At 44.2% G+C, this 17,091-nt stretch overlaps 1 protein-coding gene across 1 annotated transcript in view; it reads right to left on the bottom strand.

Annotated features, from left to right (window-relative positions):
• The window catches only part of XPO1 (exportin 1), a 543,231-nt gene that overhangs the window by 380,995 nt on the left and 145,145 nt on the right, over nt 1-17,091 (bottom strand). Inside the window, 1 exon segment of the mRNA XM_030196174.1 lies at nt 5,772-5,844. Within this exon segment, the coding sequence (XP_030052034.1) occupies nt 5,772-5,844 (73 nt within the window).

The raw sequence follows: 17,091 nt of genomic DNA, 5'->3' as shown, positions 1-17,091 counted from the left end.
TAGTTCTTTTTATTACCATTGCTAGCACTTTGTGCTTTTGGAATAATTGTTCCTAGTGTTTATTGTTTTAGACCATCGGATTGATCACCTTGCTTGTCCTTTATATATTTTTTCTGATATATTGTTTTAAATATGGTGTTTGTATATTGTACAAGTCATACATCTACAGCTGTATTTTGGAGTCTTTTATAATGTCTATTAAAAGAGCAAGATTCTCATAAGGTCAGTTAATTTTATAGTTCTTTTTATACTAAGCTTTCATATCCACAGATAGTTATTAAACACAGTATGCAAAAAATATCACAATGCCTTATTATTGACTCATTATGTGTATGACAATTATATATTTATGTTTTTGTACATATGTATAGTATGGTATATTTTTAAAATTAGTCCTTTTTATTGTAAGCCTTCACACATTAACAGATTGTGATAATGGCACACTATGTTGAATAAAGGGAAGATAGTTACCTGTAGCGGGAATTCTCCGAGGGCAGCAGGCCTTATATTTTCACAATTAGGTAACGTGACCCAAGCTGCCCACTCCAGACCTTGTAACAAGCTTAAAAGAGCTTTGTGGAACGCAAGCCACGATCCACTACAAATGCGCGAGTGCATTCCTGCTTGCCACGAGACAGCAGTTATCATAGTACAATACTAAAGTAAAATAAAGAAAATAGGAGACAACTCCAAGGCAGGAGGGTTTGTGAGAATATAAGGCAGCCTGCTCTCTTTGGAGAATACCTGCTAGAGGTAACTTCGCTTTCTCCGAGGAAAAGCAGGCCATAATTCTCACAATTGGGGAATCCCTAGCAACAAGGCTCACCAAAACCAATGGGTCAACTTGGCCTCGCAACAGCGTGGGCATAGAAAGATTAACATGCAACTATATACAAACTGCGAGTGCAGCCTAGAACAGAAGAAAATGGGCCTAGGAGGGTGGAGTTCGATTCTAGACACCAAACAGATTTTGCAGTACTGTCTGTCTAAATCGACTGTCGCACACGCTCCCCAGGGGCAGGGCATACGCGAATGCGGAAGGACACTGCCACCAGAAGCCTGCAGAGCAGAAGTAAGCACCCCGTCACGGCTCCAGAGAAGAGAAGCGCATCAGACCTGAAGTGGCCATGGAAGGGCCAAAGCACAGGGTCAGCCCAGCCTAGGTATAAGTGAAAGAAATGCAAGCCAATTCTACCACTAAGGCCTTAAGTTCACTGACTCTGCAAGCTGAATTAACAGCCACTAAAAATATGACCTTCCAGGTCAAGTACTTCAGATGACAGGAATCAAGTGACTCAAAAGGAGCTGTAATCAGCTGTGCGAGGACAACATTCAGGTCCCAAGACACAGGTGGAGGTTTAACATGGGGCTTTGACAAAAGCAAACCTCTCATGAAGCAAACAACTAGAAGCTGTACAGAGATGGGCTTCCCATCTACATGCTGATAAGTACCAATTGCACCGAGGTGAACCCTTACGGAGCTGGTCTTTAGACCAGACTTGGAAAGGTGCAGAATGCATTCAGGCAGGGTCTGTGTAGGGCATGAAACAGGATGTAGGGCCTTGCCCTCACACCAGACAACAAACCTCCTCCATTTAAAAGAGCTGGAAGACCCAGGAGACACCATCAGGAACAGCCAAGGAAACAAACTATAAGCCTTCAACATCCAGGCCATGAAGGCCAGAGACTGGAGGTCAGGATGCAGGAGAGCCCTCATAATGCGTGAAGAGGGTTGTAAAACATTCCAGTGTCCACGGTTCTTCGGAGGATAACACCAGAAGAGGGAACCAGTAAGGTGCGATCAGAATCATGGTGCCGCGGTCTTGCTTGAGTTTCAGCAAAGTCTTCCCCACAAAAGGAATGGAAGGATATGCATAAAAGTCCTGTCTCCAAATCAAGGCGGAAGGCTTGGAGACCAGAACAGAACTGAAGGACTTTGTGATTGATCTGCGTAGCAAAGAGATCCACCAAGAGAGTGAACCATGCTAGAAGATCTTCCGGGCAACGCCCAAGATGAGAGACCACTCGTGCGGTTGCATCCACAAAGAAGAGTGTGGGAAAAGACAGGGACAGGGCAAACCTATGTGTCTACATCCACATCGGGGGGCGGGTAAGTGGAGCTGCAATAGCCCCCAACACCCCTGCTACCACTGGCCAAAGCACAGGAGCCACCCCAGGAAGATCTTTTTGAAGGAGCTGAATAAGCTGCGTCCACCCTGCTGGGGAGATACTGAACAGGCAGATGGAGCTAGCTGGCCATGAGGCACTATGGTTTTACAGTGCTCTCTATCTCCCCCTGTTGGTTGATAGACACAACCCATTCGTAATGGATTCATCTGCTTGATGACAAGGAACTCTGCCATTTTTTCCTGAACCGCCAGTTCTAGGTCCAAGACACAGTCAGGATAGTATGCACATGCCAATACCTAATACGGAGACTCTGGACGCTACATCAAAAGTATCATAGATTCCCCAGGCCCAGTGCTTTTGGCACTCCTTCTGGACTCTTGAGTCTGCCTCTGAGGAATAATCTGCAGAAAAAGAAGGGTCTCCCAATTCCTCAGCTGTTATATAATGCTGTATATGGGAACTATCACAGCTTCCTTGGGAGGAGCATCACAGTAAAGGACATCCAACATCTTAGCCCTGGGCTAGTCCTCAACCTCCAAATTAAATGGGACAAAATTAGCCGTCTCCCTCGAAAAAGAGATGAGAGCTACTCTGGGGAAGATTTTCTTCTTTCTTGAGGTGGGGAGGGGTGTGATGGTATACCGATGGAACCCTCTTCCAAGAGGTCCTCTGGTCTCACATCATTTGCCCAAAAGTAGTCCGCACCAGACTAAGGGAAATACGCCTCTCGAGAAGGCAGAGTCTGTGCCCACCGCAGGCCAATGGACTCATGTCCAGACTCTGGGCAAGAGTGCTGAGCAATGGGCCTCTCCTGGACTTTGAGGGAGCATTGTCTCTTGATGGGCTGGAGAGAAGCACTGTTTCTTCTGACACCAACACCTGACAGGGAATCAGCGTCGAACAGTTGACTAGCAAAGCATGGGCCTCCAAGACTGGCTGGAGTGGCACCATAGTCAACACAGATGCCCTTTATGCTTTAGCATTGTTCTGAGCAAAGATATTGCCCAAACTCTTCCTTTAAAAGAGGCCAGAGCCACACCTCAGGGGCAGGCATCGGTAAAGATGGGGTCAATGATGGTACAGGGACAGCCTATGAAAACAGAGCCAAATCAGAGATCTGGTCACAGCTTTAAAGAGTCTGTTGCATCAGAATCAACTCTACAGGGTGGAGGAGCCAGGGGATAGTTTTCTCAGCACCAACACTTCCTGAGTACCAGCAATGCCAGTTTCCTGGAACTCCTGCTATCATGTGGGAAGAGGTCCAATGATGTCAATATTTCTTTGCCTCCACTCAATGCACGACATTAGGGTCCCTCGGTACCGAGGACAACTTTGAATGCTTCTGTGTCCTCAGTATTGGGTCTGATGATGACCGGCCCAACAGGACCCTTCAGACACCCATTATTAAGGCAGACGGAGACCTCCTTGGTACCTTGGTCTGATGCGGTTCCACCGGCCATGAGGACTGATTATTGATGCTGATTGGCCAGGCTTTGGCGCACCAAAATGTCTGCTGCATCATCTCTCTCAACTTTTCAAGGTCTTTTTCTGCTTTTTAGCAGAGAGTTTACAGTTAGAGGCCTTATGATCGGGTCGAAGGCACAGCAAGCTCCAATTCTGAGAGTCAGGCACAGACATGACCTTGTTGCACTGAGAACACTTCTTAAAAACCACTGGGAGTTTTAAGGGACATGACTTCACTGACTATTTTTGCCCCAAATGGTTCTCTATTTTGGAGGTTTTTTTTAAATGAAGTCCGTCCCATGAAATAAGCAGCCAATGTAGTCAGTCAAAAATAAAGGAAACTTAAAAGGGCTGGCAAAACTAAAAACTAAGTAGGAGAAATAAAAACGGAGTAAGAGAGAAGTGGTCCTACATATTCACACTGGGAAGACCACTAAATACACACATATATTTCCCTGATTTTTTTCCCACCTGGGCCCATTCAGTCCCAGCTACATCACTGCTCCCTTTTTACTGCCTCCCAAGTCTCTACCTTCTCTGCTCCCATTTCGAAGCACATCTGATCTCCTTGGGCAGGGACCACTGGAATGTTCTAGAACCTGTTAATTCTAAAGCCTATCCTGCTGGGCTCCATATAGCACCTAGGGAAAAAAAAAAGGTTGGGGGGGGGGGGGGGGGAGATAGCTGAAGTGACGTCTGAGTCTCTCCTTGCTCTAGTTTGAGTTCCCAAGTCCTGAATAATACTGATAAAGACCCAAAATCAGCAACAGGTGTGGGGAAAAGAGGCACCCAAATTTAAGATGGTTACCATTCCTGTGGCAAAACCCATGTTGCTTCCTTGTACCACTATCCATTCCCCTCCACCCAGCAGCTGGAAAAGAACCTGCTGCTGCCCCATCTCCCAAAGGTGCCCCGGTGTTATAATGCAGTATCGCCCCCTGAACTGCAGGGAAGCCTAATCACAAAGGTACGGAAGAAGCCAGATGCACCGTTTCTCTCCCCATTCTGGCACACTCACCAAAATGGACATTGCATCAGCTTTACCAAAACTCAATACCCTGGCAACTAAGTCAGGCCCTGTCCACTCATCAAAAGACATTGTTTCCCTCCTTCCTGCTAAAGAGACAAGAACTAGATTTAAAAACAAATTTAAAAGGGGGGGGATGTAAGAGATCCATCCAGATGATCAAAAACAGGAGGCCCTCCTCACCCACCTAGACCACAACCAGACCTTGTTCCACCATAAAAGGATTCCACATGTTGCTGCTCTGTAAAATCTGAACAGATCTGCTCTATCTGGGTAAAGGTTCACAAAATTATCCCCGAGAACAAACCACAGGGGATCTAGCTCAACAATAGTGTGAATCCTGCGGACAATGTCTCAGGGAAACAATTCAGCCATCATGCAGCAACAGTTCACAACATGCTACTAGTTCCTAGACAAAGAATGCTGGCAAATTAGAGGGCTACACCGTTCCTTACAATGGTGATATCACTGAAATATTTTGTCTCCAACTGTTGGCAGGATGCATAATCTACCTGTCTGGACTGGTCTAGCAAAATTAAGCACTTGAAGTTGTATTTGTGATTTATGATTGTAACCACTTTGGGCTAGGAAAGTAATGTATAAATATATTTACTTACCTATTTGCAATTGTCTACAAATTATGATTAACTTACCATGTTACAATAAGGATAAGACAGACGAATGCAGTGTTTCCCAAACCCATCCTCCTAACCCTACAAGTCAGTCCTGTTTCCAGGATAACCACAGTGAATATATGCCAACTTTGTTTATGCATACATGCATTCAGGTGTAATACTACATATGCAAGTCACACATATTCATTGTGGATATCCTGAAATACCAGCTGATCAACAGGAGTTCAAGCACAAGTTCAATTTAAATGTTTCCACCGGAGAAACAATTGAAAATTTTATTATAGATAAATATATTAGTAATGATGCTGAGAACACTAAACCAGCTGCAAAGACTTGTTAACTCAACTCCTAAGTACATGCACAGATTTGTCAACTTGTATCGCTTATGTACAGGTATATATATATATCTATATATATATAGATATATATATATATATATATAACACCTAAATTAGAATTTTTACTATTTTATATACAGCATACATTAGCTGTAAAGGAACTTCAGAATTTTCTACCTTCACACTGGTTTCTTGGAAGAATCTTCCATCTTGTTTTTATCACAGTTTCCAATATTTGTAGTCCATAATACTGCAATTTGAAAACAGCAGTATGTGAGAGTTATTGTAAATTAAAGTAAAAATTGAACTTTCAGGAGATAAAGTAAATCACTGTACAGCTACAACACACAAATCTAACAATTATAAATACAGTCAAAGACTAAATTAACCTGAGTTTTCATGCATTTCTCCTCACTTTATAATATACTGATTCTAAAATCTTATTTGAACATGCTCACACCAGGAAAAGAATTAAATACAAATATTTATTAGCAGTCAAATTAGATATCTATGCCTAGAGCAGCCAAATACATGATGTAAGATGATGGCTAATTTAAGTGCTTAAAATGTAACCAGACTAACAACTTAGAAGCTTGGTTCACACCTTCCTTCCTTCTCTCTCTGTCTCTAGACTTTCAAAGGTCTTGGCTTAACGTTATAAACATTGCTTCACACACTTAAATGAAAGTGAACTCAAAAGAATAGTAGGCAAGATCTGTTTAACTTCAAATCCCAACCCTATCATCTAATTCTAGTAACTTAGAAGATGAACTTTTATGCTCAGTCAAAAAAAATTAACACACGTAAAAAATTATGAATATTTGTCTACCTTTCAGGTATTTCTATAACAAAAAAATATATGAACATACTTCTAAAAAAGTCTTCCCAACCTCATCCTTTATTGGGTCATAATTTGCCTTCTGATATGTACTACATTCCAACATGTTTGTCACAGACAGATGATAGTTTGACAGTAGCTCAACAAATTTCTCAGGATACATTTTCAAGACACCCGCAAAGTATGCAAGAAACTGAAAACCATACTGCCGGTGTATGGTCCACAATCAATGATCACAAGACTTCTATTTAGCACCACACTTTATATTCAACCTCAAAGAGTAATGCAAATGGGAGAAAGACTACAAATACAATGCACTGAGACTCGCGATCAAGAACTAGGACTGATCAAAAGTCTCCCTCCAGGTTGGAGTTTGAAACCAGAAGAACTATACTTCCACAACACAGGCAAAGTGTCTTGCAATAAAGGTTGAAGTGTACATTTTACACAGTCTTTCAAAGAAGACAGTGCAGAAAACTCCAAGAAATATATGGGAAAATTAGGTTCTTACCATGATAATTTTCTTTCCTTTAGTCATAGCAGATGCAGCCATTACAGATGGGTTGTGTCCATCAACCAGCAGAGGGAGATAGAGAGCACACTTTTTCCAGTGCCTCATACCAGCTTGCTCCACTGCCTCTCTTCAGTATTTGAAGCTTCCAAAGCAGTATGGCAAACCGCAATGGGAATAACATAAGCTTTCCTCACAGCGAACGATGGCCCTACAACAAAGAGCAAACTCAGAATGGAGGGAATGAAACATCCTCCCGGAGAGCATAAACTCATCCTCCACTGAGACATAACTGGAGGGAATAAACTCATTCTCCAAAACATGAAACTGGAGGGAATTAAGTCATCCTCCTTTAATTGAACAAGAATCCTGAAGACTGTTTTCCGACTTTCTCCCAAAGACGGAATCTCCAGGAAACACGAACAGAACCTGAAATAGATTTACAGCAGATAGCATCAGACAGGGAGGGATCATGGCTGCATCTGCTATGACTAAAGGAAAGAAAATTATAACGGTAAGAACCTAATTTTCCCTTCCTTGTCATCAAGCAGATGCAGCCATTACAGATGGGATGTATCAAAGCAATCCCTAGATAGGGTGGGAACAAGCCACACCATGCGCCAGCACTTGCGCTCCAAAATGTGCGTCCCTCCTGGCAGCCACATCCAACCTGTAATGTTGGGCAAAAGAGAGCTTAGAAGCCCATGTTGCTGCACTACAAATCTCTTGAAGAGAGAGTGCTCCAGTTTCAGCCCAAGAAGAGGAAATTCCTGTAGTGGAATGCGCCTTAAAGGCATCAGGCGGAGGCCGGCCGGCAAGCAAATAAGCTGAAAAGATAGGTTCTTTAAGCCAGCGGGCAATAGTGGCTTTAGACGCTGGAGACCCTCTGCGAGGATCTGATAGCAAAACAAACAGATGATCAGAGGTCCTGAAAGAGTTAGTAACTCGCAGATACTGCAGCAGAGTCCTGCGCACGTCCAACAGGTGCAACTGCCCAAAAGATTCTGGAAACTCCTCCTCGACAAAGGAGGGCAAGAAAATAGGTTGGTTTAGGTGAAACGCTGAAACTACCTTAGGCAAGAAGGAAGGCACGGTCCGAACCGTGACCCCAGACTCTGAAAACTGCAGAAAAGGGTCTCTACAGGACAGCGCCTGGAGCTCTGACACCCGTCTCGCCGAAGTAATGGCCACTAACAAGACGGCCTTCAGTGTCAAATCTTTCTCTGAAGCACGCCGAAACGGTTAAAAGGGAGCACCCTGAAGGGCCTTCAGCACTAGCCCCAGGTTCCAAGCTGCACAAGGTGCATGCACGGGAGGACGGAGCCGAAGCACCCCTCTAAGAAACTGTGCCACATCCGGATGAGCAGCTAAAGACACGCCTTCAACCTTGCCACGCAGGGAGGCCAACGCTGCCACTTGCACCCGCAGGGAATTATAAAGCCGTTTTGTACACCATCCTGCAAAAAGTCCAGAATCGGCGAGACAGGAGCCCGCAGGGGTGTGATCTCTCTGGAAGCACACCAGACTTCAAACTGGCGCCAAATCCTGGCATAAGCCACGGAAGTGGAACGCTTGCGAGCCTGCAGGAGAGTGGTAATTACTTTATTGGAATAGCCTCTGCCACTCAATTGCGCCCTCTCAATCACCAGGCCATAAGACCAAATCGGCCGCCGTCCTCCATGGTCTCCGGACCCTGTGACAACAGGTTGGGAACCAGAGGTAACTGAAGGAGATCCTCTACGAGCATCTGTCGGAGGTTCGCATACCAAGGCCTCCTGGGCCAATCTGGGGCGACGAGAACCACTTCTCCTGGATGCAGCCGAATCCGCAGGAGCACTCGCCCTATCCAGGGCCATGGAGGGAACACATACAGTAGGCCCGGAGGCCAGGGTTGAGCCAAGGCATCCAACCCCGCCGTGCGAGGATCTCTCCGTCTGCTGAAGAAGCACGGGACTTTGGCATTGGAGCTTGTCGCCATTAGATCCATCACGGGCTTGCCCCACTTGGCACATATCTGCAGGAACACTTCGTCTGCAAGTTCCCACTCCGCTGGATCGATCTGATGCCTGCTTAGATAATCGGCTTGCACGTTGCTCTGACCTGCAATGTGAGCTGCCAACAGAAACTGTAGATGCAGCTTGGCCCAGTAGCAAATTTGTTCGGCCTGCGCGGCTAGAGCTCTGCACTGAGTGCCGCCTTGTCGATTTATGTAGGCCACTACTGTTGTGTTGTCCGACATCACTCTGACAGGCAATCCTTCCAGGGTCATTTGAAAGGTCAGAAGCGCCTGAAACACCGCTTTCAACTCTAGGCGGTTGATGGACCACTCCGACTCCTCGGGTGTCCACAGACCCTGGGCATGCTGCCCCTTGCAATATGCGCCCCAGCCTTTCAGACTGGCATCTGTCACCACCAGGCACCAATCGGGGAGCGCCAGCGGCATTCCTCGCCGCAGCATGCTGTCTGAGAGCCACCACTCCATGCTGAGTCGGGCCGCAGGGAGCCAAGAGAGTAATCCTGAGATACTGGAGACCATCTTTGGAGTAGAGCATACTGTAGAGGTCTCAGGTGCGCTCTCGCCCAGGGCACCAGTTCCATGGTGGCCGTCATCGATCCAAGCAGCTGGACAATGTCCCAAGCTCGCAGGCGGGGCATCCTCAGGAGCAGACGGACCCGATTCTGAAGCTTGCACCGCCTTTGCTCGGGTAGGTACACATACCCCGAGGCTGTGTCGAACCTGGCCCCCAAATATTCTAGAGACTGTGAGGGGGTCAGGTGACTTTTGGCCAAATTGATGACCCAGCCCAGAGATTGAAGTACTGAGACCACTCTGGCTGTTACATGCTGACTCTCTGCAGCAGAGTTTGCTCGAATGAGCCAGTCGTCCAGGTACGGGTGAACCCGAATACCCTCTCGCCTTAGAAAGGCAGCTACTACTACCATAACCTTCGAAAAAGTGCGGGGAGCTGTGGCGAGGCCAAAAGGCAAGGCCCGGAACTGGAAATGCTTTCCCATCACCGCAAACCTCAGAAACTTCTGGTGCGGGGGCCAAATTGGAAGGTGCAAGTAAGCTTCTTTCAGGTCCAGAGACGTGAGAAACTCTCCTGGCTGTACCGCCGCAATGACGGAGCGCAGGGTTTCCATGTGAAAATGCCGCACTCTCAGGGACTTAATTCTTTTAAGTCCAGAATAGGGCGAAAAGACCCTCCTTATCGCGGCACCACAAAGTAGATGGAGTAGCGGCCGCAGCCGTGTTCAGCGGGAGGTACTGGGGACACGGCCCCTATCTGAATCAGACCTTGTAAAGTCTCCTCTACCGCCGCCCGTTTAGCGGCAGAACCGCATCGGGACTCCACAAACACGTCTCTTACAGGGGCGTCGAATTCTATTCTGTAACCGTCTCTGATCAGGTCCAAGACCCACTGATCTGAGGAAATGTTGGCCCACTCCTCGGCAAAGAGGGAAAGCCGTCCTCCGATGACAGGAATCGAGGGGAGGGCCGGCGCACCATCATTGAGAGGGTCGCCCCTGAACTCCAGGCCTTGAGCCAGTGGCTGTGGAACGTTTGTCCGAGCAAAAGGAGTTCCTCTGCTGAAAACGGGCACGAGACGTGAACCCAGCAGAACGCCCCGGGTGGTATCTTCGAGCTTCACGGAAGCGAGGTCTGTAAGAGGAGTGGACCGTCGCACCCTTAGAGGAAGGCCGAGGCCTATCTTCGGGCAAGCGCTGGGGTTTAGCCTCACCCAGGCCCTTCACAATTTTCTCCAACTCCTCACCAACTAGGAGAAAGCCTTGAAAGGGCAAATTCACCAACCTTTTCTTAGAGGCCATGTCCGCCACCTAATGCCGTAGCCAAAGAAAACAGTGAGCCGCCACTGCTACTGCCATTTGTTTAGCCGAAACTCTGACAATATCATAAAGGGCTTCAGCAAGAAAGGACACTGCCGACTCCATCCGCAGAGCCACATCTGAAAAGGGCTCCGCTCCATCACCAGCCTGTTCCACTGCCTGTTGCAACCAAGCAGGCTCTAGCAGCATAACAACTGCATGCAGACGCCCGAATAGTGAGACCTGCAATTTCAAATGACCATTTAAGTGCTGATTCCAGTCTACGGTCTTGAATATCCTTCAGGGCAACACCTCCTTCAACAGGGAGGGTAGTTCTCTTTGTCACAGCTGTGACTAGGGCATCCACTTTAGGCATAGCAAAGCGAGCCATAAGCTCCATTAGAAGAGGCCCATGCCGGGCTCTGTGGGAGAGCTCTTTTAAGCATGTATGCTTTATGCATTAATAAGACAAAATCAGGGGAGAAAAACTCACCCTGGGCACCCAGAACTCTGCCGGGGCTAGTAGCTCCCATATCAGCCTCACTCAGAGGCCTCCCACCGGGCTCAGGACTCTCCGTCTCAGCGGAGGTCGCGCCATGTGGTAAATTCAAAATGGCGCCCGCTGCCAGCTCTGAGCGTGAAGAATCGTCGCTTGCATTCTCGGGCCGGCTCTAACGTCTGTACAGCACAATTTACAGAGCCCCGCTGCTGATCTGCGCTTGCCACACTTGGAACAGCGCTTTACTGTCTCCGCAGCCATCGCCGAAAACGGCGGTAAAATTCAAAATTGCCCCAATCGCGGGCCCACCCCGGAGGAGTCAGAAAACACTCTTACCTCACTGGACCGAGTATCACAGTTCCGGTCCCACAGAAAAAGGCAAGGAAAAACCTCTGTTCCAGCGCCAAAGTGTGACGTGACTTTTTTTTTTTTTTTTTTTTTAACGCTGTGAGGAAAGCAGAGGTAAATAGAGCTCCGGAGGCTCAGGTGAGTGGGAAAGGCAGGGAAAGGGCGAACCTATGTGCCTGCATCCACTGTTGGTGGGGAAGGACAGGGAAAGCTAAGCAATGTGTCCACATCCACAGAGGTATGAGTAAGGCAGGGAAAGGGCGAACCTATGTGCCTTTAAAGTGAAGCTGCTATAGCCTCTAACACCCCTGCTAACAACTGGCAAAAGCACAGGAGCAACCTCCAGGCAGATTTTAGATGGAGCTCGAAGAAGCTGCAGCCACTCTGCTAGGGGAGATAGAGAATACTGAAGAGAGGCAGTGGAGCAAGCTGGTATGAGGCACTGAAAAAAGTGTGCTCTCTATCTCCCTCTGCTGGTAGATGGACACAACCCATCTGTAATGGCTGCATCTGCTTGATGACAAGGAAGCCTAATTACTATGCCAGCACAAAGAAATACATACACAGTTCCAAAAGGACAAGGCTCACTGCGTATGTAAAGGTTACTAAAGCTACCTATTGGCACTTCAGTCAAAATCTATTGTGTATGTGCACATGCTTAGGAAGTTAATATACTTTCTAAAACAACTGCATTCTGCAGTTCTTGTCATTCTAGGTATTACATGAATTCTTGAATATTGTTTAAAGTTACCTGCTCACTGGACAAACAAGAAAATAATGAACAGACTCATTATACAGCTGTATGTATGTTATGTACTTAAGTGCTAGGAAAACCTGATATAATCTACTGGACTACATAAACCTCCTGTATGCGGTCACATTTAAAAATAAAAAATAAAAATCCAGCTTGTATGAAAATTACAAGTCTAATACCTGAACAGTACATCAAGTTTTGCTTGTCAAAAATTCAGCTAAGAATAAAAGTTCATCTTCAAAAAGGTTAGTTACTACACATTTTTTCAGCCACAGGGATCATACATTATTTTCATACTTAATACACAATGTAGACAGTCTGAAGCTACATTGCTTGATAAGTTTTTGCTGTTTTCTTTTAAAAATAAATTTTTTTACATATGCTCATAGTAGCAGTTTTGCATAAGCAAATATTACATTAATGAAAACTGAACAAATGTACTAATTAATGCTGCATTGTCAGCTGTATGTTCATAACTTGCAGCTATCCTTTAAAATACCCGTCATCTACTGTCAAGATGAAAATTAGTTTAAATTAAGGGCCAAATTTCAAGGTTTTTCTCACATTGTGTGTCTAAGGAAAAAAAAATAAGATGCGGTCTTAAGTGATTCAAGGATAAACTATTAATTTTATATTACATTTGGCATACATTAATGTTTACTTTAAAAAGGATGAGCCCAAGGAAATAGATATATCAAAATTAAATAATTTGTTCTATGGCCAAATTACAAAAAAAAAAAAAAAAAAAAAAAGGAAAAGAACCCCCAAAACTTTTAGCATAGTTAAAACAGGCCCAGCATGGCAATGAGCCTTAATCAGGTGTTATAGAAGCATATCAGCATAACTTGTAAGTGAACACAAAACTCAAATGTTTTCCATCCATATAAGGTTTGCGGTCATACTATAAAAATATCTCTTAGCAACAATTTAAACAATGAAATATACCATTAAAAGTAATAGAAAACAATAGTAACACAAAATATATTACTTCAAAAAATTACATTATTAAAAAAAATATATGACTTAGCAGAAGAAAGCCTTTTTTTCCATTAGCATGGACCATAAATTTCTCTCTCACAAAATATCTATATTTATTGCATTTGTATCCCACATTCCCCCACCTATTTGCAGGCTCAATGTGGCTTACATAGATTTGAAACATGTCATTACAGGATATCAGATACAATTATTAATGTGTGATGATTAGGAGGGGTAAGAGAAGAATGAAGAGAGTGATTAGGGTAGTTATAGAAGGTAGGCATTCCTAATTCAGTGGGTTAGTGGGGTGACTTAGTGAGGCTATAGGTTATAGGTTCTCATTGTGGGACTTGTAGAAGAAGAAGAATGTATTCAAGGATTTTCGAAGGATAAATGTTTTCATTGATTAGTTTAATGAGGCTATACGTTCTCATTGTAGGCCTTGTTGAAGAAGAATGTCTTCAGGGATTTTCGAAAGACAGTTGTTTGGCTGATTGCTTTCAAGTCTGTAGGTAATGCATTCCATATCTGCGTGCTCATGTAGGAGTAGGTAGTGGCATGTATCAGCTTGTATTTAAGTCCTTTGCAGCTGGTTGAGAAATTTGCGGGATGATCTTGTGGCGTTTCTGGGAGGTAGGTCTACAAGGTTTAGCATGTAGATTGGGGCATCTGTGTGAATGATTTTGTGTACTATCGTGCAGATCTTGAATGCAATGCGTTCCTTGAGTGGGAGCCAGTGAAGTTTCTCTCTTAGGGGTTTTGCACTTTCATATTTAGTTTTTCCAAATATGAGTCTGGCGGCCGTGTTCTGGGCAGTTTGGAGTTTTTTTTTATTGTTCTTTGCATCCGGCGTACACTGCATTGCAGTAATCCAGATGACTTATTACCATTGACTGTACCAGGGTGCGGAAGATGTATCTCGGGAAGAATGGTTTTATTCTTTTGAGTGTCCACATGGTGTAGAACATCTTTTTCGTTGTGTTTTTCACGTGGATGTCAAGAGTGAGGTTTCGATCTAAGGTGACTCCAAGAATTTTCAAGTTTTGTGAAAAAGGAAGAGAGCAGTATGGTGCGTTTATGGTGGAGAAGTTTTTTGTGTAATGTTGCGAGGTGAGAACAAGACATTGTGTTTTTTCTGCATTAAGTTTTAGTTGGAATGCATCTGCCCAAGTATGCATTGTTTGGAGGCTTTGGTTGATCTCGTTGGTGATTTCATTTAAATCATGTCTGAATGGGATGTAAATTGTGACGTCATCTGCATAAATGTAGGGGTTAAGGTTTTGATTGGCTAGTAGTTTGGCTAGCGGTATCATCATTAAGTTGAATAGTGTTGGTGAGAGAGGTGATCCCTGGGGGACTCTGCACTCAGGTGTCCATGGAGGTGATCTGTCCGTGTTCGTTGTTACTTGGTATGACCTTGTGGTCAGGAATCCTTTGAACCATTTGAGAACTGTGCCTCCTACTCCGAAATATTCTAGTATATGTATTAGTATATCATGATTAACCATGTCAAAGGCACTGGACATGTCGAATTGCAGGAGGAGAATGTTGTTACCAGTCGCAATTGTCTGTTTGAATGAATTCATTGCGCACACTAGTACAGTTTCGGTGCTGTGGTTCGACCGAAATCCTGATTGAGATTCGTGCACAATTGAGTGTTATGTTGTGCAGAATTGAGTGTTATGTTGTGTTATGTTGCGAGGTGAGAACAAGACATTGTGTTTTTTCTGCATTAAGTTTTAGTTGGAATGCATCTGCCCAAGTGTGCATTGTTTGGAGGCTTTGGTTGATCTCGTTGGTGATTCCATTTCATGTTTGAATGGGATGTAAATTGTGACGTCATCTGCATAAAAGTAGGTATTCAGGTATTCAGTAAGTTGTTTCGTTACTATGCCTTCCATGAGTTTGGTCATTAGTGGAATCAATGCTTGGTCGATTGTGGAATACTAAAATCCTTCCATGTAAAACTAGAACCTTAGGGCTTAGGTTCATAAAAGTATCTTATCAGCTGCAAAGATGCTGATAGAATATATTTAAAGATACTACTGCAAGCAACTGATTTTAGGAGCAACCAAAAGCGTACCCCCAGACTGTTATGCTGCTCAGTGTTTGAATAAAGAATACCATCCTTTGACAGACCAGAATTTGTGCTTAGGATTCCTCTGCTTCTCATCTGATGACCAAATCCAAATGACCAGTCCAAACAACGAAGTGAGAGCTTCAAACAAAGTTTATTGGGGTCTCAATAAACTTTGCTCAATAAACTTTGTGCCCTGAAAAAGACAGGTATGTGCCCTGAAAAAGACAGGTACAAATTCAAGATATGAGTTTATCTTGGGCAGACAAGATGGACCATGCAGGTCTTTTTCTGCCGTCATCTACTATGTTACTATGCTTGAAGCTCTCACACCTTTGTTTGGCTGGTCATTTGGACTTGGTCTTCTTCCACCCTTGGTCTGTTTTCCTTGCATTCCTGTGGAAGGAGTGGATCCCCCTTTTTTTCACCTCCTTGTTCTCATCTGATGACAGCATACAACTAGAGCAGCAGTTCTAGTTTGAAAAAAAAAAAGGATGTGAACAGAGCCCAATATCAAGAAGAAAAATGTTTTTGTTAAAGTCCTCCTCATAAAACATAAGATGTCTACATCAATTAAAAAAACGGCACAAAAATGTATAGAACTAATGAATGTGAGTAACATCAATTGCTAAATAGTTTAACTTGATATTTGTGGCTCTTGGTTCTTCCATGAATTGGTCAAAGTGGAACCAAAACATGGCCTACTCTTTTTGTGTTGTGTTAATTATTGCCTACTTTATACATTTTAGTCAAAATAGCTCTCAATAATGTGGGGGAACTTGCTTAACATTCTCTTCAGCTCCTCTATGTAGTCACACTCTGAAAAAACTCAGTATTGTACCAGAGGGAAGAGAGTACAGACTAAAACTTCTTAGGTTAGCAAACAGGAAGAGAGCAATATGATTTTGACACACCAACATGTACTGGTACTCTACACCAGAAGCATAGCTGGGGGGGGGGGGGGGGGGGGGGGGTTGCTAAGGAATGCTACCCCAAATGGATTTTGAATGAAAGTGCCTATGTGGTACAGGTGCCTATTTTACAAAGGTCTGCTCCCCGTAAAATCAAAACCTGGCTACATTCTCGCTCTATACGCATCATCTATATAGTACAGTGCTAAATCAGTGGTAGTCAAGTTTGGCACTGAACCACCTTGAAGATGAATTTCATTAATGTGTTAACTGTTGTATCTCATGAATGTTGGAAGCCTCATTTTAGAGAGGAGACATCCACTGCTCTTCCTGCTATTCTACAAAGGGTCTGCCAAATGCAAAGGCTCATGTGAAATAAGTGTAAGGATGTACAAGACTGAATGCATGGAAGAAAGCTTGTAGCTCTTCCTCAAATATATCTGAGTCAATCCACAACACTGAGAAAAAAAAGTTTGTGAGGCCCAAATAGAAAAAAACTTTTTTTTTTTTTTTTAAACTCACATTATCAGCGTGCAGTTTTGATGGCATTCGTTCCAGAACAAAAAAAAAAAAAACCCAGAAGACATGAAAATCTTTGGCTATCAATCTCTGACACTGTAACCAAATAGTATGCAAAAATAAGCTACACACAAAAAAACATCTACTTACATGGGAGAGAACAACAGATCCATGTGCACATGAGTTTAAACTAGTAAGAACTATTTTAAATACCAAAAAAAACTGCATTGGCTC

The sequence above is a fragment of the Microcaecilia unicolor genome, chromosome 3 (genome assembly GCF_901765095.1).
Source record: "Microcaecilia unicolor chromosome 3, aMicUni1.1, whole genome shotgun sequence".
In the NCBI taxonomy this organism is placed as follows: Eukaryota; Metazoa; Chordata; class Amphibia; order Gymnophiona; family Siphonopidae; genus Microcaecilia; species Microcaecilia unicolor.
The sequence above is the reverse complement of the archived record's forward strand: the minus strand, read 5'-3'. Positions and strand labels throughout refer to the sequence as shown.